We start from the raw sequence: 24,760 nt of genomic DNA, 5'->3' as shown, positions 1-24,760 counted from the left end.
CAACATCCTTAGAGCCTGAGCYGCCTCCAGCCCTGCAAGGGAAAGCRTGAGAGGGGCTGAGCGGCCGGCAGAGCTGCGGGCTGTTTGCGCCCTGGCTTGAGCTCAGGATGCTGCTGCCCAGTGAGGGGGACTAGTACAAGCACACGGAGATGCTATTCAGCATTGCCACACTGTATGTGTGCATCACTGTGCGTGTGCCACACTGTGTGTGCGCCTCACTGTATGTGTGTATCACTGTGTGCATGGACAACATAATATAAAGCAGCAAAGGATGTGGAAGTGCTCGTCCTAGAGAGCATGATGCTTACGGTTTCTCTCCAACAGGGAGAACTGATTTGTTTTTAATCAATATCCTTTTCTTTACGGGAAAAAAATAACAGTTGTTCCATGCCAGAAATCAGATTCTATGATTTAGTTGTTTSTACAAATTTCAAGGAACAAATTTCATGCTGCAGTGTCTCCAAACACATTACTGAACCCGTCTAGTAGATTTCCACAGCTATGCTGAGGCTCTAAGTACTGAGTGACAGGGTTCATGCTCATGTTCTTACCTTCTTGTTCTTACCTTCTTTCATGTCCTTACCTTACATGCTCAGGTTCTTACTTTCATCTTCAGCACCCGAACACTTGTCTGTCTTCTTTGTCGTTCTTCTTCACTAAGAAGAGCACAAGCTGTATCTTCTTAGTCCTTTGACACTTCATAATATTATATTTCTGCTTGCCATCACTTAAGTAGCCTGAAGAATGGAACTCACCCTAGGAAAAAAACACCTACTATATTTTGATGCATAGRTTGATGTTACTTGTGATTGCCATTGGAAGAACAGCGTCAACCATCTCCCCTTCTAGACTGAGTTCCTATCAGTTGTGTTAGAAACACAAATTTACACATCTCATTCTCTGAAGTTTCCCTGTGAAACAGCAAATATATCTTAAAARATATTTTCATGAAGTTGCAACCAGTAAAATAGTTAATTTTTCCATTTTCATTTCTGTCAGAAGCTGTTGCTGACTTGATGAAACTCAGTTGTTCCACTGAAGCTGTAGGGAAAAGGACATGTTGCCAAGTCAGTTGGGTGTTGCTCTTAAAACAAATTTATCTGGAATTTATCTATTTAAAAGTATGTGTCCACAGGTTAGGTGAAATGAATCCACCTTAAGTGGCTAATGACTATGTACAACTAAATCCATAGATCCCAATAAGCCACGACTATCGGGTTATAGTAAACGGTAACATTTTCTGTAGCTGAGACAGAATTTTATATTCTTAGCCAGACCACCCCTTTTACTTCATTTAACACTGATGTCTGCAATTTGGGATACTAGAGTACTTACAGTTTCAGATAATATAGAGCTTCAGACTTCCCATGCAAGAAAAGGCAGTAAGGAGAAGTTCCAAGAGAGACAGGAAGACAGAAGTAAGGCAGCACAGCAGCTGCTCGCAGCAGCGGCTGCTGTCAGTGGGAAGATGAAGCTGTGGACAGTGCAGCATGGCAAGGGATGGATGCCYAGAGAAATCTGCTAAAACTGAGTGGCAGTTGGTTTCTTGTGCTCTGTTCTTTTCTGTTAGAAAAAGGATGATCGCAGTTATGCTGTCAGCAGCTGTACCCTGGGCTTCACGTGGGGTGAAGCCACAGGATTCACATGGGGTATCTGCCCCGAAGCCTTCTAAAGGTTCAGCTTCTGTGCAAGCAGTGAGAGGCAGTCAAGCTTTTCAGACCCCAGTTAATTCTTTCTCACTGGGAGATAGTCTATATTTCCACCATAGTGTTCAATATATTCACATACTTGACTGAAGATCGATAAAAAATCACCCATGCGGGAAGTGTCAAAACCCAACAGCTTTCCTTCTGACCAATAAGGTTTAAAAGACATATGGATCATTTCTACTTAAAGGAAAACTGGAAAGTATAAATCAGGCTTATTCTTTAGTCTAATCTTGTTTCACTGTAAAGAGTATACATAGAATCTCATTTTCCTGAAAACACACAGTCCTGCCTCACTGGGAGCGACCCATTCGGCCTCACAAGCAGGCTGCACTCCTGGGCATTGATTTCCATCATCTTTGACAACCTTGATCCAGAACTGATCTTGCTTCTTTGATTCAGCTTGGAAGAGGAATAACATCCTCTTAGACAGTTCTACTGGCTATTCAGGGAGGCCATGAATAGCAGAAGCCAGTATTGCTTTCCAGCAAAACACAGTTTTTTAGCAGCCTGTGGAAATCGTTTACATACCCACAAAACTGCAAATTTATTCAAAGAAGATAGTTTTGAAAATTTTGTCTGCATTGATTTTTAATCTTTTTTTTTCTATGTATTTACAATTGGAAAAAATAAAAAGGTTAAAAAAAAACTATTTGGTATATAAATATGACACTGCTTGGTAATGATATTTCTTGCTTCAGGAAATTTGATTTTTCTTCTCCTCGTGGCATTCTCTCTTTTTTTCCCTCTATTCCTTCTCACACAACACAGCATTAATATCCTCTGACAGAGAGAAAAACAAAAACAAGGAAACTGCACCGTGAAGCCTTTTCAGAAGCACTTTCTTTCTCACCACTAAGCAAGGGCTAGGGAGAAGCTACATCCCAGTAGTCGGGCCGGGTGCGCGGGCAGCTTTTAATGCCGGCACAGTACTCGATTTGACAGGTGGAAAGCTAGTGCATCAAAGACTGCTCTCGTCAAGGAACCTCCGAGCATGTTTTTCTCATGCCTTTTTTTGTTGCTTTCTCTTGTATCTCTGGTTAAAGCGTTTGATTAYGGTCTGTTTAATGACACTCGTGATCAGCAACGACGTGCTGCCTGGCACGAGYTCTGCGGCTGCGTTTGTGGCAAGTCTTCTGGAGACGAGGATTCTGATAACCAGGCTGCTATGTGCGAGGAAATCCTACGTGGGTTTCCCTCCCTGCTGATATAYTGTTACTAGATATGGTAAAGCTATTTGCTCTGCTTAGGCCACAAGTATCATCACAGATAATGTGGAATATTAGCCTTTTTATGTTTGAGCAGCAGATTGGTATTTTTGGAAGCTTTTTGGAGAGGGGAGCTCTAGATGAGCATCCAGGGCGAGCGCGACCTGCCCAAGCAGCCACCTGCACCACTGCCACCCGCCTTGCGCTGCCTTTACGGGCAACGGAAAAAAACGGTCGCTCCCGTGACGTGATGCAGCGGGGCCCCGCCCGGAGCGCGCGGCGCGGGCACCGAGGGCAGCCCCTTCCCTTCCTCCCTTCCTCCGCGCCTCCCTTGCTCCCTCCCGCCACCGGGGCGCGCAGCGGCGACATTTTGTCAGGTGCGCCCGCACTCGCGCATCCGCGGGCGGCGACATTTTGTCACCCCGTCCGCCGCCAACGCCGCGGCCGGCCCCGCCCTCCCGCCGCGAGGCCCCGCCCCTCCGGTTTTGGGGCGGGGCTTTTGGCCTCCGCCCCTCCCATTGGCGGCGGGGTGTGGGGGGGAGGCGCGTGACCGCGCGGCGCGTGACGTAGGAGGAAGAAGACGCCATTAGGGGAGGGGGCAGGCGGCTGCTGGTGGCGGCGCTTTGGCTCTCGTTTTTCCCTGTGGYGCCTTCCGCGCTCCGCTCGCCTTTCCCCTTCGTCGCGCCGCTCGTCCCGGCCGGGCCGCGAGGAGGGTGGCGGCRGCGCCCGCAGCGCGTTGATGTGAGGCGGCGGCGGGGCGCGGATGGCGGCGGGCTCCGGCGCGGCGGCGGCCGCCGGCGGCCGCAGCTTCTCCTTCAAGGTGGTGCTGCTCGGCGAGGGCTGCGTGGGCAAGACCTCGCTCGTGCTGCGCTACTGCGAGAACAAGTTCAACGACAAGCACATCACCACGCTGCAGGTGCGGGCCGCGCCGCCCCCCGCGCTCCCCTCCGGGCCGCCCCGGGCTCGGTAGCGGGAGCCGCGCGGCACCGGCGCTCCCCGCGTGGCCGTTAAACCGTCGCCTTTGCGGCTGCGGCGTAGCCCGTGAGACCAGTGCCCGCTCTGAATGGTGGCTGTCTCCAGCGGGCTGTGCTAAAGGCCTAGGCCTTAGTTTAAATAACCCCTTAGATATAAGCTTACAGTGCCTAAATAACTCTTTTCTATTCTTAACGCTAACTTTTTTTTTTTCAGTTTCAGTTTGTGCATGTGAATGTGTTCCTTTGAATGTTGCGAGGTGGAAGCGTGATTTGAAACTAATGTTGTTATTGTAATCGTCAGCAGTGGGCTGATGACTAAGTGTTTCGTATGTGCTCCATTTCTGATAATTATAGGCTGCCTGGYGGTTCAGAGCCTCGGTGCTAGCCTTGGAAGAGAGCAGCCTTTTATAAAATCACTTGMAAGCTCGTGCTATGTTTCTTTAGGTTTCATACACACACAAAAAAGAAAAGTCTCTTGACTTGCTTGTTGCTTTATTTGYTTGGATTTTGGACTGGATCTCAGTGATGCTGTCAGATTAGTCACAAGCACCAGGAAGCTGCTGTTCCAGTCATGAATGTGTGAGAGGGTATCTGACTGAAAATGTTTGTGTGTTTGCGCTATCTACAGCSTTGATATGGCACGTTTGTGGTGTTAAAAAACAAAACCTCCAAAGCTGATACTYGTGTGACTGTGCAGGTCTTAGAAAGCTTGTTTTAAACTTTGCATCATTTTCATTGTACATGAAGTTTGTATGGTGGGCTGTCTCTGCTCACTTAACCTTTTATCTGCAGCTATGCAGYAGGTTTTCTTAACATTTGTGAGCAGGTTAGTTAAAGCTGCCATGTGTGCCACGCTTAATAGATGCTATTTAAGTAAAGAAATAAATCCTGCCACCATGTGGGCCCCTGGTGGGTTTTGAGCTGCCTTTTAAATTCTCTCATGTGAAGTGCAGAATAAATAGATGGTGGTGGCTGCAAAAAGAGCCTCAAGGTGAATGCGAGCTATTCCTACACCTTTTGAAAGGTCTTTTTGGGGCCTGGTAGCTTGGCAGTGTGCTTAATGGTGAAGCTTTCCCTTAAAACAGAGAGCATTGGGGATGTGCTGGAAACAATATGGTGAATGTTTCATTAACAAATACAGCTGCTCCTTTTTGCCMCTAAATATCAAAAAAGAACATATTTTAAACTTTATTAGCGTATGTTCATATTCTGGAGTTGGAAAGAGCTGTTGGAAGGTTTACTAGGCACRAGGCATCTGCTGTGGTATTTCTGGCAGGCTAATTGCAGCTCTGATTGCAATAGAGGTAAATGATACTTCACTTGGCTGAAGCAGGATCTAGTAACTTACAGGCGTTGGGATATGGATGTGATTTTCACCTGAACTGCAACATCAAGCAAACGAGAATTTTTTAGAGTCTATTGGAATGGTCTGTGTATTCTGATAGCCCAAGCAGAAGTRGGGATGAATGCTGCTTGTCCTTTAAGCACTTCCCCTGTTTTAGTTAGTCACGTTGGTCAAGTCATTAGTGGAAAATTCAAAAACAGAAGCAAAAAGTAAGTTGGAATACAGACATATTTCACAGATGTCATAAAAAGGAGCTTTAAATGACAGGTCAATTAAATGCTGCTAGTAAAAAACCTCTCTAGATGCTTTGGCTTGGGAGCTTCCTTGTTTTGGACCGACTGGACAGTGAGAATTGCTTGTAAAGGAATGGAAACACGTGCTGGTGCTTGAAATAGAAATTTTGTCACTGCTACAGTTAGGCTCTTGTTTGCTATCTAAACGCAGATAGTCAAGTGATAGAGCTGTTTCTAATTGATTGCATTGTRTTTTTCAGCTCGCTTGGCTTTTATATTGTGTCTCAGTTGCTGTTGAATTTTAGTGTGCCAAATGATAATAATCCAAAAATGTGTATTATTGGTTTTGGTTTTTTTCCCCTATAGCAGTAAAAAAAGTCTAGTAAATCATAGGTACTTCCACTAACAAGTTAGAATATCCCTTAAATTAAGGTATGGAGAAACTAGAATATCTGACTAAGCAATGGTATGACTTCTGCTGTAAGACATACTTTTAAAATTTATTTTACTTTTTTTAATTAAGGGCTTAATCTGGTAAAGTGGCTTTGTTTCATGACATCAATTAAAAGTATTTCAGCAAATGATTCTCTTTCTAATAAAATCAATATTAGATAAATACTTGGTATTTATAGTGGGGCAGGTAGCTCTTGCACAAAATTCTGTGCTTCAGAAAAAAAATGAAGGCAGCTCTGCGTTGTGCTTTATTCCAGTATGTTTACAACAAAAAGCAGCCTGGTGGCCTGCAGACTTTTGAGAGGTTAGTGTAGTGATGCTGCCTGGTGCTGCCTGCAGTACCAGCCCTGTCTCATGGGAAATGTGGCCTAGGGATACCTTCCCTTTGAAGGGAAAGAGCAGGAGAAGGCCTTAAATTGAGCAGTGGGAATCTTGCTGTTGGRTATCTCTGCTTTTCCACCCGAATTCTAACACTTTAGCATGTTTTTAATGAGGCTAATCTACACACAAATAGGAACTCTTCTGCCCTCTTTTCCTTCCTCCACCCCCCTCTCCCCCGCCAGGGCCTATAGCACATGGGTAATAGTGAAAGGGAGCTCTCTGCCTCCCCTCCAGCTAGACAGAAACTTAAGATTTGGAGCCTCCTTTTATAGACAGGAACTTTTAGGCAGAGGTGGGGAGGCTGCCGGGACATGTTAGATTAGCTTGAAACCACAAGCTTAAGATTTCAAAGGACCTCTAAATGGAAACAAAGGGTAGCTGCTGGTTTCCTATTAGTGGAAAGAGAACACCTATCATGTGAAGAAGCTGATGCAGGGAAGCTGAGTGTGTTTATTTCCCACCTCCCCACAAGACATGAGTATATTATCGGTCCTGGTGGGGCCAGTTAAAATCGTTTCACGTAGATCCAGGTATCGAGGTCAGTGTTTTAGTCTTTAAATGGTTCTCAGCTGTAAACTGGTGTTGTGGTGGATGTTAGAATTACCCCAATAATAAACTGACTCTCAAACTATCACTCTTTATCTAGGTAGATACTTTCTGATTTTAAATTACAGGAGATGAATGCAGTGTTTATACTCTGATCCCTGAAATATGAAAAGGGCTACAAAATTTCCAGTACAAGAGACCCTAATCTTGCACCAGTCATACACTGCTGATGTGGATTGCTTTGGGGAACTTGGCTAACCTTGGAGAGCTGTCAGGGGTGTCTGAGGTAGCCTCCTTGGTCTGCTTTTTCAGCTTAGTGCTTTATGCAGTCTTCTTATGCCTGGTTTGTCCCTGTGCCTAAAATAAAATAGCCAGGGGGTCAAGGACAGTGAGTTGCTTTCCCGCTCTGCAGTGACTTGCTCTTGAGAGTCTGTTGCACCTGGATCTTCCCCTTGTTCCATTCAGGTCCCTTCACCTCCTGTAACAGGGCTTGGTGCACACGTGGAGCTGAGTTCTTGAAAGTTCAAGGATTTTGTACAGATTCATTAACAGAATGGTGTTTAGCTCCTGTAATTGCATTTATGATTTTTCTAAGTGTGTAAGTATTCTTCAGACTGCTCATACTGTGTGAATCAAAATACCAATAGTATCTTACTTGAAGCTCGTATGAGATTGCTTGTTTTGGAATTAACTGTAGCCTCCTGGGTTAAGTAGGATTTTTCGCATAGTATAGAAAGGAGTTGCTTGCTCACTGTAAGCTAGAAGTCACAGTTGACACTTCACCCATGAGTCCGTGGTTCGCTCTGCCTGTAGCGGTTTGAAAATGCTGAATTTTCTATGCGTTAACTCCTAATGTTGTCTAGACTTTATCACTTTGAACAGTTTTGACATCCTGTGCAACCTAAATGGGACTGAATGGGGAAACTCCCTACTCCAGAACAGTAGTTAGGGGTCTTCCTTATGCTTTGAAACCTGGAAAAAAACCTCTTAATATGCCTTTTTTTTTTTTCCATTAAAAGGTTCAAGTCCTGCCGCTTGCTTGATGAGCTTTTTGATTATCTSTAACCTTCAGAGTGAAGAGTGGTAACCCTGCTCTTACATGAGACAAACTTTTCCCTGGGAGTTTAGGGGAAAATAATACTTTTTTTCTTCTCCTCCCTTTCCCTGTGTGTATTTGTGTCTTAGGCATAGTGTGCCACTATGGCTATAAAATACAGTGATTATTTAAAGGTAAATATGGCAAACTTGGCCTATCTGTTAATTCAAGGGCAGAGCATTTCTCTACTATGCAAACACAATGGAAAAGAATGAAGCATTTTGTCTATATGTAGTATTGACTATTGGCACAACATCTTGCTGAGGTTTCCTGCTCGTTACCAGTTTACAGACTTCTTATTTAGACAGCTGTTCATATAAGCTTTGCTTGTGAACTTCTTCATACCTATGCTGTCTTTCCTTGTTTTGAGCCAGGGATCTGAGACTTTAGATTAAGCTCTAGCCTGATACAGAGAGCAAGTACAGCAGAAAGGGCACGCTGGGCTGTTGTCTGTTTCTTTTTCAGGAGATACTGAAAAGCCTACTCACATGTATGTAAGCTTGGGTATTTAGGATAACAAGTATTCTGCTACTGGTCTTTTTTAATTAAAAAAAAAAAAGAAAAAAAAAAACCACCCAGGATTTCTAGCAAGATCATTGGTGACCTAAAGGAGAGATATTTGAGCAAAATTTGTCTAGGGGTATAAATCTGCTTAGTATGTGTTATGTTGGACAGTTAATGATGCAGGTGTCTCTTCTGGGCCAATATCCAAAGCCAAGATATTAGAAACACAGAAGTCTGTATTCAAAAGGATATAATATGAACCCCGTTTCTTTGAGGCGTTTCTACCTTTTAATGCAGAGGTCCAAGAACGGTTCTTGCACACTTAGCTCTCCTCAGTCTGTAAGAAATGCCCTGCATAGGCTTAGGCAAAAGCAAATAATGCTCAAAAAAGCTCTCCTGCAGATTTGCCCCATGTCTAGGTAGTCCTCAATAAAATATTGGCAAGTAAGCTAGATTCTATGTGTTTAACCTATACTTTTCCACCAGTGTTGGTGAATTACAACTTTTTGAAGTCACTTCTAAACTTTTGGCTTTTGAACTTGGCTGTAGTAGAACAGAGTAGGATATCAAAACTGGAGACTGAGTAGACAAGTGATCCTTGGGGCCTGCTAGCTAAAAGCCATATTCTAGTTTCTGTAAAAATCTTGATTTCCCTCTAAACCATTAAAGCTTCCCTCATGTTTAAGACTCGCTAGTGGTATGTTGTTTTATTTCAAATTAGATAATATGCTATGTATTTTAAACATACTGTGTGGAACCATTTGTGACATTGACTGTTACGCCACCCAAAGGTAGACTGTAAGTTGATTGAAAACAGTGGGCCCCAATGACCAGTTCTGCTACCTGCTCTTCAAGTGAGTTTGTGTGTGTGGTTTTTTTTTAATCTATGGTCTGTTCTCTGTGTGTATTGGTTGTGTCTGTATTGTGTTTTTAGACTTTATGGAATGCCTTGAGGGAAAGGGTACAAGTTATTTGAAAGAGGAGATGAAAGACTTTGAATCAGTTCCTTACCTTATGTCATACAAGTGCYAGAATTCCCGTTAGGAAGGTAGTGCAAGAGCAGGATCTGTTCTAGCCAGCTGCGCATTCAGTTGGCGGGACAACTGTAAGGTCATCATTCCAGAGAGGTGTTTTYGCAGTGGGTTAGGCTATAAACTTAACTGCCATGGTCTTTTGTGTGGGTATAGGTGTTCATTCAATTAAAGGGCAGACTGGTTTAGGCAGCTTTTCTGGCCTATGTATTTTTTCCTTTCCACTCACACAGATGATTTTGGTTAATTCGGTGCCTGGCCAGTGCTCAAGCAGAGACCTTGTCGAGCTGCTACAGCGCAGCCTGAAATGATTTAGAATCAATGTACTGTAAGATACCGCAGAGACCTGGCTGATGTGTGAATGCAAAATGAGGTGAAGCTGAAAGGCAGGCTCTTCTAGAATTTAGGAAAAAGGCAAAGGCAGCTCTGGTCAACTGATTTGACTAATGATATTAAGTAGTTGCTGCTGGATTTGAGGATGGGCAAACAGTTTGAACACCTTTAAGTCTAATGTTTCTGCTTAATAAACTTGTATTAGATCCATACTCCTTTCAGATGAACTGTACACCTAGTAAGAGGTGGCATCTGAAATGTAGTCTATGGCTTTGAGAGGAACAGACATTCTTTTGAGTTACTGGAATTAGGCTAAGCTTGTAATATATTCTGGTCTTGTCAAATAAAAGACAACTTAGTCGCTTTAAGAATTTCCTTGATTATGCTTCTTTTGAGGCCCCTTATGTGCAGGCCAGTCCTGACACTCCSCTTTTATCTGTGCACTTTCTTCCTCGGGTACAGTGAAGAGGAACGTACTGAAGTTGTAGGAACAGGACTAGAATAAAACAAGTGAAAGGAGATTTGTGAGCTCATTTCAGAAAACCAGAGGGGTTTCTAAACAACAGGGCACTTCTTGCCAAATACTAGTGCTTTGAGACTTGTAGGAAACTATTTTGTTTTAATAATTTACTAATAGTGAACTACTTCACTTCCTGCAAATTAAGAGTTCCAAGCAGTTGAGGTATGTCCCGTCCACTTCATATTCTCTAGTGGAAAGTCTAAGCTGAACTTGAAGCTTATCAACATTTTGGATCGGGCGTTTTGTGCGTAACCTTCTTCTAGTCCTTCCCAAATCATTCAGWATGACAACAAGAAGCAGGAAGTAAGGCTAAGCTTTAGAAATGACATCTGGCAAAATGCAGTGAAATGACTAACTGCCTTAGTATTGACCCAGCCTTCTGTCTTAAGTATTTCGATCCAGAAACCTGTTCTTTAATGATTCAAATGTGTTTATTATTGATCTGAAGTCGAGTGAGACATACTTGTGTATATAAAACTGAACTCTAATTAATCTGTTTTGCTTTCCAGGCATCTTTTCTTACTAAGAAGCTAAATATTGGTGGGAAAAGAGTAAATCTTGCAATATGGGTATGTTTGCTTTTCTTTAATTTCCCCTTCCCCCAGTAGACTAATTTCCTGATAAACTGCTTATGATTAATAGAGCTCAAATGTTACACACATTTGTGAAGTTTGGAGCTCATTGCAGTCTTTTAACTACTTTGTTTTGTCTTAAGTGGTAATGAGTATGTTTTAACAACTGCAGGATACAGCAGGTCAAGAAAGATTTCATGCGTTGGGGCCGATCTACTACAGAGATTCTAATGGAGCTATCCTAGTATATGATATAACAGATGAAGACTCTTTTCAGAAGGTACTGTGAGAGATTTTGCCTATTTGCAAGATGTAAATGTGCTTGGTTTTGTGTTAGTAAGACATCTTCTCRGAACAGGAGGAATTAGATTTGCATAAGTTATTGCATAACTAGCTCTATATGATGTCCTAAAGTATTCTTAGGTTCTCGTAGTGACCTCTGCTCACTACTTAAATTCCCTTGAAATAGCAATGCCAAAGTTAATGCTCTGAGCATACAACTTCAAAGCAGGAAAACAAAGCAAGCAGCTACCCCTGGCCACCAGTTAACTCAACATTCTTGTCCCATCTGTTCTCCCAGGAAATTTATATACCTTTTAAAAAAAAAAAAGCCTAGTGCAGTGGGTGTCAGTAAGTTCCTGTCAATGATCTCAYGACTGACCTACGAAATAAATGCAGAGTGCAGTGAACTTGTTCTTTGGAGTGGGTCTAACCCTGTGTGTGGTGAGTTATGTAAAGCAGTTATTCCAGAAATGAAAGCCACTTATTAGTAACTCAGCTGTAAGCTAGAACCTGCAGAATACTGGAACTAGAGCCCTACACGTTTGTCTAAAGAATATTCACTAAATATTTGTTGCTGTATTCAATTCTTTCTCAGTTCATGAAGGAATAGATCAGTTCTGTAATGCCTAAAGCAGTAATTTATCAAAGTGAAAACAAACTTGTCTTTATTCTCTATGCAGGTAAAAAACTGGGTTAAGGAATTAAGAAAAATGTTGGGAAACGAAATCTGTTTATGTATAGTAGGTAAGTCCTTTCTAGTGCATGGTTGTAGTGACTGAATTAAAAACACTTCTTTCATTAGTAACATTTTCAGAATGCTGCTGTGATACGTTGTGCACGTGAAGGGATAAAAGTGCTGTGAATTCAATGTTTAAAATTCATTTTAAACTAATGAAAAAAAAGCTAAACATTCCAGTAAAAGCACAAATGAACAGCTGAAAATTCCAGTAAATTACAGCTGAGAGAAAGTAGGAGCTTTAAAGAAGCAAAACTGTTTAATGCTATACCTTGGTCAAGGTGCAGACAACTGCAGGTTGCAGAGTCTTAACAAAGTAAAGCCTAAATCTCCTTTTTTTTTTTTTAATATTCTTATGGCAAATCCTCAGACTCCATGTAGACATTCACATGCCTTTGGTGGGGAGGTAGTGGGAATGAGCAGAACTTCATTTGTACGTTGCAGTGAACATGTTTGAGTGGGAGGTGGACTCCTATAACATTTTAGCCTGTGTCAAACAGACGAATGTGGGATCTTTTTGTGTCAGCTTCTATTTAAAAAAAAAAAAGTGCAGGTATGATTGCAGGATCTCTTTGGGTTAATTTTAGAATACAAAAACTTGACGGATCAACTTGTCTCTAACAGGTAACAAAATAGACTTGGAAAAGGAGAGGCATGTTTCAGTGCAAGAAGCAGAAACGTAAGTTACCATCTATTAATAGAAACAGTCATTGCAGAATTATGCTCTACTTGTGATGCTCTTAGCAACTGGCAGGCATGAACCAGCAGCGTCTGGCTGCTTCTGCTCCTTGTTCTCCTACTGTCTGGGTCCCCAAATGCCTTAGTGAATTGCAATTTGAGAATTGTACTTGATGCAAGTCAATATTGTAGTTTAAATGCATTTCCAGAGGTGACATTTTCTTTATTTCACCTATTGTTTTTTTCTGAATCATGGTTATTTTTCTCAGATTATTCCATTATATGCTAAATCAGCATGTGTAGATAAGTTTCAGTGAAGGAGAAAACAGTTATAATCATTTAGCTTTACTTAAAATCTTGGGGTTTGGAAAGATTAATGAGGCTTCAATGGAGTGGAACTCTTCTGTATCTGCATTYGTACAGGTATGCTGAATCTGTGGGAGCAAAACATTATCATACTTCAGCTAAACAGAATAAAGGAATTGAAGAGTTGTTCCTGGACCTTTGTAAAAGTAGGTATTATGTCTAGTTTGTTTGTAAAGCACTCTTTCACAGAAAGCTGAAGGCTTGGGTCATATTTCCAACCTTACATAAAAGCCTTAATTTGAAACCTTCATTAAAACTTACTTCAAGTTTTGTTTTACTTCAAGCCACTTGTATACCCGAAGAGCTATGGTAGCTTGATGTGTGAATGCTTCCAGTATTGCAGAATTACAATACTTTGGTTTTCCAGGTCACYATCTCAGTACATCTGAGTGTACAAGATCCTTCTTTAGCCGGGAGGARCTCTTGGATCTTTGGTCCATTAGGAATGGGACTGAGAGTGTATGGGTGTGTGTGTGGTTTTTTTAACTGCCATGTAATATCTAAAATCTTACTACTGCTACTAAACTAACTAAAACTGCTACTAACTACTTACTAGAGAGAGCCACTTGCTGAACTTGGTATCTATGCATGTAACTGAAATGGATTAAGATCTTAGTCTTAAAAAAAAAAAAAGGCAGAAGAGGAGGGAGGGGAGAGAGAGAGAAAAGAAAAAAACGTGGGATGTAATCTAATAAATGTCTTAATTTCCAGGAATGATAGAAACTGCTCAAGTGGATGAAAGAGCAAGAGGGAATGGTTCCAGCCAGTCAGGAACAGCGAGGCGAGGTGTACAGATCATTGATGATGAACCACAAGTACAGAGCAGCGGCGGGTGCTGTTCTTCTGGATAACTATAAAACTGTGCATCGTTGCCCTCAATATGAAGACTGCCATATTCCAAGTCACGCATCCTTTACCAATGGAGTAATAGAATTAACAGTATTTAAAAATAATCACTTATAACACTGCAGAGACCTTAAGTGCTAAACTAGTGGCATCTGTGACCAGAGAATTGGCATTTTCTACAGTGGTTAACAAAGCAATTACCAATGGCCTTTTTACATATTTTTTTCTTTAATGAGGAATAATATGCATGTAGAAAAGACCTACTTAAAGGCTTCATTTATATTCTTTTAAATCAGATCATTATTTAATAACTTATATACATTGTTGTTGGAATGGTATACGTTTTTGCGGCTCTTTGTATTTTGTGGTAGATGRAATTGTATCACTTCTAAAATGCAAATTCTTTTTTTAATTAGCAGATACCTGAAGTAATATTTTTGCAGGGCCTCCACAAGCCTATAACTGTTGACTACTTTGATATATTCTGTCCATCCTGTATGCCAAGCTGGTAAAATACATTGTAAATTACATATTAAATATTTTATCTGCTTTTACAAGTGCAGGTGCAGAAATATGTACATCAGTCTTGTCAGTAATTGTGAAGTGAATAAGTCAGTGAAAAGATACAAGCTTTTCATGTGTACTGTTGAAATGCTCACTCAGTTTCTCCTCCTCCTTGAAAGCAGTCTATTTTCAGTATATTCATAGCGACAGCAACTTTTAAAGGCTTTTTTTCTGCCAAGCAGCAGTGTGTAGCGTATGGCCTTAGCGGGGAGGAAATGCCTCTTAGGCGGCTGTTCAAGGTGGAGGTGTTTGACCAGCACCCAGAACAGTGGGAGCACGTTTAGATCTTGCCCCTGCATTTACTTCAGCCTCTCAGAATGTCCCCGGAAGCCAACCCAAGTTTAGCCCACATCTACCTGGTAGCCAGTAAACCGGAGGCACGATAGAACTCGTAAGGTGTGTTAATATGTGTGTGCCCAGACAGCATTTTAAACTATTAATGAGCATAAGGGGTTTTGCAAGGCAGGGCTTGAGTGAACATGTGAATTAGCATTGACTAGAACCACTTCTGATTGAGTGAATGTGCAGGAGCTGCAGAACCTGCCAGATGCAGTTGTTAACGTCGGGTATACCAGGCAGAGCCAACCTTGCTCCTGACTTGGTCTTTCTCTTGCAAAGCTCTTGGAAGCCCTGTTAAGGTTTGGGAGGAGGGTTTTCAGAAACACAGTGTATAAATTATTATCACAGAAGGATCACAAGTGGTGGCAGTTGAAACTTCAAAATGTTTGTGCTTTGACTTTTTTTATCTAAGTTGTCATGCTTGGAAAAAAACAGTAAAGGTGATGTCTATGACAAAATAGARCATTCCTTGGCCTTCCTTTTTCTGAAGGGCAGAATTAGTCTTGCATACGAATACATGGAATGGTGTGGGAATGTGCTGATGCACCACAGGAGTAGTAACTAACCAGTCTGGCATGTAAGAAGTGTGCTGTCTTCAACCTGATTTTTCTCTGAAATAATAGATGGCTTTGCTATAAACTGGTTCTGATGCTTTTTTTTCCCCCCTGCCTTTTTCTGCCTGACGTGTGGTGTGGATGCTTTCCGTTTGACTAATCCTGGGGTGCTCTTCTGATACAGTTGTGCGTGTGATGGACAAGTGATTCCTTCTTGCTACTGGACATCAAACTGTTTCTTGCCTATGGAGCTCTGGAGTGAATTGAAATGCAYGCCCATGAAATTACAGACACCTGACTTAAATACATGTAGTGATGTTCTTCAGCACAGTGCTAACATCTTGATATTGTGTCTAATATACCTTGCCAGAGTTAAGCAGGTCAGTTAAGCTGGAAACGACGCTTTCAAGTCTGTATGTCACGTGGAAATCCGTGTTGTGAGTGATACCATATTGATGTGGAGTAAAATTAGTGAGGTTCTGTGTTCAAGATGGGAGTGTTCTCATGAGTTCCAGTTTTTCCAAGATCTAACATGGAATTTGTGAAGATTTTAAAAAATAAAAAGGTAAAACATCAGCTACATTTGATAAGCAGGTAAGACATGACAGCTTTTTTGTCTGCCCTGCAGCATGCATGTGCTGAGTGTAAGGCTTTCTCCACTCTATTGATATGGACAGCTGTGATAATCTGGTCTAGAAATCAGTGCTTTTTACCCAAGCGAGTTAGTCCCGCCACCTTGAAGTGAGAGTACAGGCTGTGCCACGCACRGCTGCTCTGTTGGTGCCTGCTCTGGGCTTTGTGCAGCTCTGCGCAGCCACGAGAGCTAACGCAGCCCTGCTGGCACGAGCAATTCAGGCTCTTGCAAAACAGACTGTTCTTGCTGGCAACTTGGTGTGGGAGGAGGAAGCTGCCTTTTTGTATCATTAAAATATTTTGATAGTTGGAGGGGGGGAAAAAAAAAGTGCTGGCTACTATTCTCAGACTTGCTGTTCTGAGTTTYGTCAAACTTGCAGCATGGCAGATCCTGAAGGGAGACTTGGGACTAAGCTTTGGTTTGTTGGGCTCTGTTGCTTGTGAACCTGTCATGGCCCGTGTGAAGCAGAACATCAATATCTCGCAAAACCCCCTGCGTATAGTTTTTAAAAATGAAAAACCTCCTCCTGGGGAGTGGGATGACTAAATGTCACCACGTGGTGTCTTGGGCAGCTGTCATAAAATGACTGCTGTAAGAATTCCTGTGACGTTCATAAACGCTCATGGAASATGATTGATCCTTGTGTAAAAGGGAGGAAATAAACCAATGAAATATTTCTTAGCTTGGGAGTTACCTGAATTCTTAACTGGCAGTTCACTTTAGCTGCATGAGTGCAAATTTAACCAAGAGCCTCTTCCTTAATGCTGTCTACTGGTCTGTGGCTTGCCCAGGATATCTGTGACTCTGTAGACTGAAAAAAAAACCTGAACTGGCCTGTGTTTCCAAAAAGATTTGGAATGAAAGGAATCGGAAAAACAAATGTCTCAAGGTGAACAGGAAGCCAGTGAAGCAGCTTTCTAACACACTTGTGAAAACAGTGGCTTCTTTAAACTGATTAACTACAGCTATCTYRTTCTTAGCAGGCAAAGTACAACTGTGCTAGGAAAAGAACCTTTGTATTAGTAAAGACATCTAGATTATTTGTACTGAATTCATAGGGAAGTACAGGTTTAATTCTTGTTTGAGTAGCATGTGACTTAAGTAACCAGGTATTACTGCTGTATTGGTTTTGTTCCTGGCTTTGATTTTAAAGACTTGCTGATACCTATCATGGTTCCTTTTTTTGTATTTCTTCATGCTTTTTTCTGAAACRGGCACTGTTCTGTTTCTAAGAAAACGAAAACTTTCTACTCAGCATGTACTTCAAAGCAGTTTTTAGCTTTATTTAAAAATAAAAAAGAGAGAAAGTAATTTAGGATGTGAGAGCGAGCAACTTCTCCCTTTCGAAACATTAACTATCAGATTTAGTCCGGTGATTAATGTGTTTTTGTYTACATAGAGGTGTCCAGAAGAATAAGGACTTGAGAAAACACCTCTGAGGGACAAAGGATTTCAGCCAGAAACCTGCTGTAGCGCCCAAGTCAGCTTTAAAAGGGCCTGCAAAGGTGAACACGCTTCTCAAGGGTAAATCTTACAAAGTTGAGACAGATACTTGAATTTTGTATGCTATAACAACAACAAAGCCGAGTTTATTAATCTCTGAGTTTGCTCACAGTCGTGATRGTGCTGCTGTGGAGACTTATGTTGAGTTACCTTCAGAGTCTTATCGTTTGTTGAAGTACTTGAACAAACYGAAGTCCAAAAAAGCTTGAATACAGCACTGCACACTCATTTGAGATTTTTGAGGGCACACTTATTTTACTGCACTCAAGCTACAGATCGGGAGATAAAGAGAATTAGACTGATTCAGGCAYGTAATTTATAAGGCTGTTCTAGACTTGGACATACAGGTGAATTAGATCTAGAGGTTGGGAGCGGCCTGAAATGTGCTTTGCAATGACCCAAATAGTGACTCCAAGCGTGGGACACTTTAATTTCAGATAGGACTTAAAGGAAGTGCATTGCAKGGGGATTAATTTTTGGAAGTGTGTGTTTAGGTCTCTAACTGAATGTAATTTTCAGCATTTTCAGTGCAAAACTGAAGGTGCTAGTAATGGAGTGGACCCGAGCTGGTCAGTTCTTGCTGGAAAAATATCCTGGCAACTCCACCTCTTTTAACAGTCCCTTCTTTCTCGCACTGCCCCTCACCCCCTTTTTTTAAACATATGTAATATCTTAGGTAGCTTTTTTCCTGTGTATGCTTTCCCCCCATCTCTTTCCCCTCTTTTTGAACTGTAGGTGACTTTGAACAAATTTTTGAAAACAATGCAGACCTATTTAAAGCTTCATAGAATGTGTTCTTCTGAGGTATTCAGAGTAAACTGACTTTGAATTAAGTTTGTATTAAAGTGGACTTGGTTAAGATTAAGTTTACATCAAAGTTTAGGGGTTTTGAGGGTTTTTTGTTCTTTCTTTTTTCCCCTGAGTTGTCAGCGTGGATTCTCCTATGTATGTAACTCTCGCTACCACTGTGTCAGGGAGCCCCAGGTGAAGACCAAGATCTTAGGCACTATCTGCACAAACTCRGTGAAGACAACCTGAAAACCAGTTCCATTCTTGTTATGCATTTTTTTCCTTCTGCTGCTCTTTCTGGAAGGCTCTGCTCAACATTGAGAACACTGCTTTTTCTACAGAGGAATACTTCCCATTTCTTGACACAACATTTTTTCCCCTCTAGCTTATTCAGTCTCATTGATCTTTTGCTGAGGTTCTTATACTTCCTTCTAAGCCCCTTGGAAGCAAGGCAGTGTGAAATACAGCAGCAGAGTCCAGGAAATATTGCAGGGTCTCCCCTAGTTTATCCTAGCGAGTAATCATATCCTGCCTCCAAAATGACAAAATAGTGGAGAAAAAGATAAAATACTGGAAGCTTGAGAAGGAATCGCTGCTGCCTTTGTGGTGCTGGAATCCTGATTCTGGGATACTAGAAGTGACTTAAAAGGAATCAAGTCCTAGCAGAAGTACCAAGGACTCCTTTCTGCCTCCCAGTAGGCAGAGACCAAGACTATCTTGTGCTGCCAAGTAGCTGAGAGCCTGTGGTGGATCCAAATTACTGTAAAAGATCCTTTCTGAACTTTTGAAACTGCTAAATTGTGGACTCTTCTTAAAGTCAATMACTGTGCCATTCTGCAAGGTCGGTGGGATTGATCTATTGTGAAAGAAAAGGAACAGGTTCTTTTCAAAGCAGGAAGTTAAACAGCTTCATTAAAGCTTAAAGATCTTTAGTGGAAAAAGAAAAGAGCATTCAAAGATCTGCATGCTGGCATTGCTGTTTCATTGTGCAGGCTGCTTGTCTCAGTGGATTTTCTTAGTGTGACTTAGCAAGAATATTCTTCTCTGAACCCCCAAAATAYGTTAGCAGGGCAGGCGCCAATACTGAGGACTTGTTATTTTAATGGTATTGGGTAACCTGATGCTGAGTTTTGTAGGAAAATTCTATTGATGTTTGGGCATATTTCAGAAAAGATCTGGTGAGAAATATGGCCCCTCACAAATATTAACTTTCACAGTTGCAGTTGCAATTCTGAACTGTCTTTTATGCACCAGCCCATGTCCCAGAGGGACTTTTGTGATCAATGAAGCAGTTTCCGATGAATGATTATACAAGGRAAAGAAGAGGAAATATAACTCATTCTGTCCATGAAGATTAAAATATGTGTAGAAATGATACTACTGAAACTGGAGAATGGCTCTACAGAAGGTAAAAATTCTTGTGTTGAAGATGAATATAAAAAAACAACTGTAGGGAAGCTTAAACTTGTTACCGCCATCTGAAAAGTGTTACTTTCTATATATCCTTGAAAAGATGGTGAAAAATACTGGGACAGAAGAGTTGGATTAAATAAAACCTTTTATTTTTTAATGTTACAAATGCAAGAGCAAATGCTTGAGCCCATCTGAGCATAATATGTCAGAAGATGGCCTTGAGAGGCCAAGCCAGGCTCAGAAAGGTTGCTGGAACTTAACACTGGTCTATACCTCAGAGATGGGAGTGCGGACGGGATCAGATATAACCGCAGGTTGATTCCCAGTCTTGTCTCTGACAGCCTGAAACAGCTCCTTGACAAAGGCAGTTGCTGTTAATCTGCATTCACTGCCTTAGTGATAGCCTTTATGGTAGCAAATCCTCTGAGCCCCTAAGGGAACAGCAAGAAAGTCAAACCTCCAACCAAGGATCKAGGCTAGGTATTTCTTTACCCCGGTGATGTGTTCATGACACATTTATGCCCTAGTTGTATAGYGGGTGCTTATGAACACTAGGGAATATTTTTACTCGGTGCTGTGGATTTAAACTAGATGGGTAGAATGAGTGTAAGCAGCAAGCAACAGGAAAGGCAGGACATCCTAAGGGGAATTGACAGTTCCTGCCTTGGCCATCCTTAACCTTTGTTTTCACTCTCTAGAGGATGGTAGCTAAATCCTGTTATCTTTGTGTTAAAACGTATTTTCTATTTGAGAAGTTYGTTTATGAGACCCTAAAATTCCAGGAGCTTTTGGGAACAAATAGAGTTTCAGTGCAGATTTTTCCTGTGTGCACATACTGCCAGCATCTTGTGAAGGAGGCTGTAGTCAATAGTGCAGATGGGTCTGCAAGTTCTTCCTCTTGTGGGGCCATGAGAGGCCTGTGGCAAATAGTCCCCAACAGCAGGAAGCAGAAAACGGAGTATCCAGTCGACATCTGATCACTGACCTTGTGTTATGGAGACTCCTGTGCCACTAAGCTTGTGACACGGGAGCAAAACAACTCTGGGCCATAAAAAAAAAAAAGTGTTCATGCTGGTCAAAAAGTTGATTTGAGGCTTAGTGTCATTAAATTGTACTGAGATTGGAATTACTTTTCAATAGGTGCATGCAGTGCTTGGTACCACCGGCCACAGATGCTTTTGCAGGGACCTAAGGATTTCAGCTTACATAGGAAGCAGATCTCTGGAGCAGTTCATGAAGGTCAGTTACAGAGAGAGGCACCTCGTGCCGTGTTAGCAGCACAGGCACCCCGTTAGTGCTGCCTTTGGGGCAGCAGGCATGGAGTACGGCACTGCCTGCCCCACCGTGGAGCGGCGGCTCCGGTAGCTCCTGCGCTTTCCAGGAACCGTTGCCTGCTGCCGGGGGTGTAAGGTCTGTGCGCAGGGAACGAGGCTGCCGTGCGTTGTCTTTGCCTTCTGACTCGGTCGCTTTGGCAATAGCTGTCTGTGCCAGTCAGCAAACAACAGATCGGGTTCTGTTTAGTCATTGCTCTCGGATGGTTTCCAGCTAGCCTCTCTGGAGACTGATGCAATCCACGGCTTTCTCCCCGCATGGCAAACACAGAGCGCTCCACGTTGGTGTCCGCTCTGCTTGTTTGATACTTGTTTTTCTTTTAAGTTACACGAAAGGCTATAGTAATCGTGTAATCAGCTGTGTTAACGATAGTGTTCCCTTATAATGGGCATTATATATTTTGGGATCTTTCAGATTCCTGGGTTCTATTAGTAGTTGATATACATGAATTAAAAAGTCCCCAAACAACTCAGTTGTGGTTATGATATGTGAGGATATGTGAAATACTGTAAATGCTTGAGGAAGGCTTCTCACCCGGGGTCCTGCCTTTGTGTCTCGAACACAACCATGTCTTCACACTCTAGTAGGGAAGAGGATTTTCTTATTTCTGATTCCCATCTGTTTCTTACATTCCTTTATCCCTGTCTAACTTTGTGGCAGGAGGATGTCAAATGTGGGATGTTACTCTTTGGGCATGCTCTACTGAGACACCTGAGGCTTCCATGTTTCCTTACACGTCTGCAAAGACTCTAATCCCTCCTTCTTGCTGAGGSAAGGGGCAGTGAGCGAGTGCTGAAGATTCTGATTGTTTCTAGAGGGCAGCCTTATCCACAGGGAGCCCTGGCCTGGAGAGCGCATGGCACAGCTTGGCTAAATCCAGGAATATCTCCATTACCACCTTCCACGGAGTTCAGGTGAGGCCTGGAACCTTGCAGGATTGAGGGAGCCCAGAGGAACCCAGTCTGCAGCTTCCTCTGAGCTGTGCCTGCTGCAGCCAGAGCCCAGCGCAGCAGTCCCATGTGCTACCCCTTTGGTACCCCGAGATGAGCCTGGAGCAACCGTGCACCGCACTGAAGCAAGGCTTGAAAGGTAGCTCTTGTGAGAGAAAAAAAAAGAGGTCAAGTGGAAAAATTTTTCAGCATTACTTCTCTTTGTCTTGCTACTGGGAGGTTTGTGTGTTTGTACAAATTAAGCCTCCGATGGCAGGACTTGAAAGAATCGGTGCTTGTCTCGCCTGGGCCCAGCTTTAATGTGTTTGGCTATGTGGGCAGCTGATACATCTGAGTACACGAGTGGAGCCTGGAGCGCTGCTGAAGTAGCTGTGTGACAGTAACAACAACAGGAGCWGCTGCTGCAGCTGCTGGCCCAGCAGTGATAGCTACCAGTGAAGTTGTGGCAGCAACAGAAGCCCCAGAAAAGTTGGGAACAGTTTCCGGCAGCGCAGCGGGGATCTGCAGCTGGTGGGGCTGCTGTGACGGCCTCTGCGTGGCAGGAGAGTCCCTGGGAGGGCAGATCAGATAACTAYGGAATAGACAGTGGCACCAGCAGGGCAAGGGAGGAGGTTTTTCAGCTCTTASCACTCCTTGTGAGAGCACCTATGGATTCCTGTGTCCTGCTCTGGGCTCTTTGACAGGAGAAAGATATGGACATGCTGGAGCAAGTCCTGCCAAGGGCTGCAGATGTGATCAAAGCCCTGGACATACAAGAGGCTGAGGGAGGGTTTGTTTGGCCTGAAGAAGAGGATTTGATCAATTACTTGTAAATAACAATCTGATGGGAGAGTATAAAGAAGATGGAGCTGATATTTCCCATTGGTGCCTACTGAAAGGACAAGAGGCGAGCTGAAACACAGTGTAAGAGTGTCTGATGCAAGAAAGAATGTATTTATTTCCCTGTGAAGGTGRTCAAGTTGCTCAGAGAAGTTGGGGAGTCTCTCCTGTGGAGACATCCAAAACTTGTGTGGGCCAAATCCTGAGCCATTCTCTAGCGGCTCCTGCTCGAGCGAGGGGGTGAGCTAGGCGATCTCCAGGGTCCCTTCCAASCTCGACCATTCTGTGATACTGCAACTTTATAGCACAGACCTTTTGTGCTTTGTCTTAAATAATGACATGCCTGTTGTTATGCAATGGTAACTTGTTAAAGAATAAGGAGGGAGGACCCAAGGGAARGGTCTGGTTGTTTGGTCAATTGACTAGAAAGTGTTTGGGCATCTTGTAGGAGTAGGACTGGTCTGTGGGACTGAGCTCACTGAAATGCTTCTGCTTTCGGAGGGCGAGGGAAGGGCTGGCTGTCCTACCAGGAAGAGTCCTGGAGCCCCATGATCACGCACTGTGAAACGCAGGTGTGAAACTCTCTTCCTGTATCTGGTACCTYTCAGTTCCTCGTCTCTGGGTTCCCTGGCCAAGTTTTGAGCTGCAAGTTCTGTCTACTGACACTGACTGCCTTAGCACAGGTCCGGCAACAGCATGTTTTAATGAATTAAACTTCATCTGGATAAAACTTCTAAGAAAAATAGAASAGTCTGGGTGGAGGGAGGAAGGGCTATTTCCTGGATCTTTTCACATCTCCATTTTTCAAAAGTTTCTGTTAGAGCTTTTGTGTCAGCCTTTCCCTTGCTTAAGTGGTCCTCTTCTCCCACCCTTCTTCTGCAAAGAACTTCTGACATTATTTTGAGTTGTGGTTCTATGCCTGACAGAGCGACTCTGGTTTTCTGCATAAAACCACAAACTTTTTGTCTTGAACCCCCTCCTTCTCACCGGTGTGTTTGGAACAACTGTTTTGCCTCCTTGTGTTCAACACATCCCATTCTTGAGATGAAGCAAAGCATTCGTATGCAGGGCTCAAAGCTTAGACTATGGCAGCAGTTCCTCRCCGTTTACAGTTTAGAGACGCTAAAATAGCATTGCATCTTACTAAGCCCATATTCCTRTGGACTGTTTCTCATTGAGAGATTGTACAAAGGAGCAGAGGACTGCTGAAAGCTTAGGGAAAAATGCTTAATGTAGCTACAGATTAGCTTTCATTGAGCCTAAATTATTCTATCATTTATGGAAAAAAAAGGTCTGTGTCCCATACACTTGGCTYTCAATTTGTAAGCAGGAAGCAGCAGGAGGATTTAGAGAGTATAAACAGGGACCAAGGAGCTAGTAGTGGTCAGCACCACCAGCGCTGGTTCTGACTTATAGTTACCATTTTTGCCATCTCTACACAGTTGTCAAAATCTGTGTATTACAGGGACTTGCGTTCTGGATGCACTGCTTTAAACCATCGTCTTGTTCACACAGACACTCAGGATAATGGTTACAATCCTGAAATAAATCACTATTTGAGACTAGCAACCATTGTTTCTAATGGTAAAAAATACACTATGGCTATCAATCTGGCAAGTGAGTCCTACATTTGAGAAGTCAGAGCAGATTAAAAGGCCCCCTGTGTCAAGCAGTCACAGTGTGGACCACTCTCCTGTGTGCATCCAATTCTCCCATTTTGAATAAACCATATCTGGGAGAGATATTATTTACWCCAAGTATCTTATGTGACATGTTAGAATATAACAAAGGCGGTTTTAGAAAAAAAAAATCTTCCTGTTCAGAGAAACAAGGGAAAAAAAAAAAACTTTGAATGTCCTAATGGCTCCTGCGCGGCAGCCGTCACTCCAGCGCGCCGTTTCAAGCCGTCACGCTCCTGCCGCCGTAGCGGCTGCTCCGTTGCCCTCTCCGGTCCCCCCCTGCTGGATAACTGGGAGCGCTTCACCGCTCCCTGCTCCTCCCTGCCCTGGCGCGGGCGCCATTTCCCCGTTGGGCGCGGCGGCCGTTGGGCGGC

The 24,760-nt window shown here is 42.9% G+C and overlaps 1 protein-coding gene across 1 annotated transcript; it reads left to right on the top strand.

Annotated features, from left to right (window-relative positions):
- Positions 1 to 3,563: 3,563 nt before the first annotated feature.
- Positions 3,564 to 15,032, top strand: RAB21 (RAB21, member RAS oncogene family). Its single transcript, XM_026052767.1, has 7 exons — positions 3,564 to 3,830; positions 10,840 to 10,899; positions 11,075 to 11,182; positions 11,865 to 11,928; positions 12,545 to 12,599; positions 13,022 to 13,110; positions 13,676 to 15,032. Exons 1-7 carry the CDS (start codon positions 3,678 to 3,680, stop codon positions 13,813 to 13,815), a joined length of 669 nt encoding a protein of 222 aa, XP_025908552.1. The 5' UTR covers positions 3,564 to 3,677; the 3' UTR covers positions 13,816 to 15,032.
- The last annotated feature ends 9,728 nt before the right edge of the window (positions 15,033 to 24,760 follow it).

The sequence above is a fragment of the Nothoprocta perdicaria genome, unplaced genomic scaffold (genome assembly GCF_003342845.1).
Source record: "Nothoprocta perdicaria isolate Ctin4 unplaced genomic scaffold, notPer1 scaffold_91, whole genome shotgun sequence".
NCBI classification, from domain to species: Eukaryota; Metazoa; Chordata; class Aves; order Tinamiformes; family Tinamidae; genus Nothoprocta; species Nothoprocta perdicaria.
The sequence above is the reverse complement of the archived record's forward strand: the minus strand, read 5'-3'. Positions and strand labels throughout refer to the sequence as shown.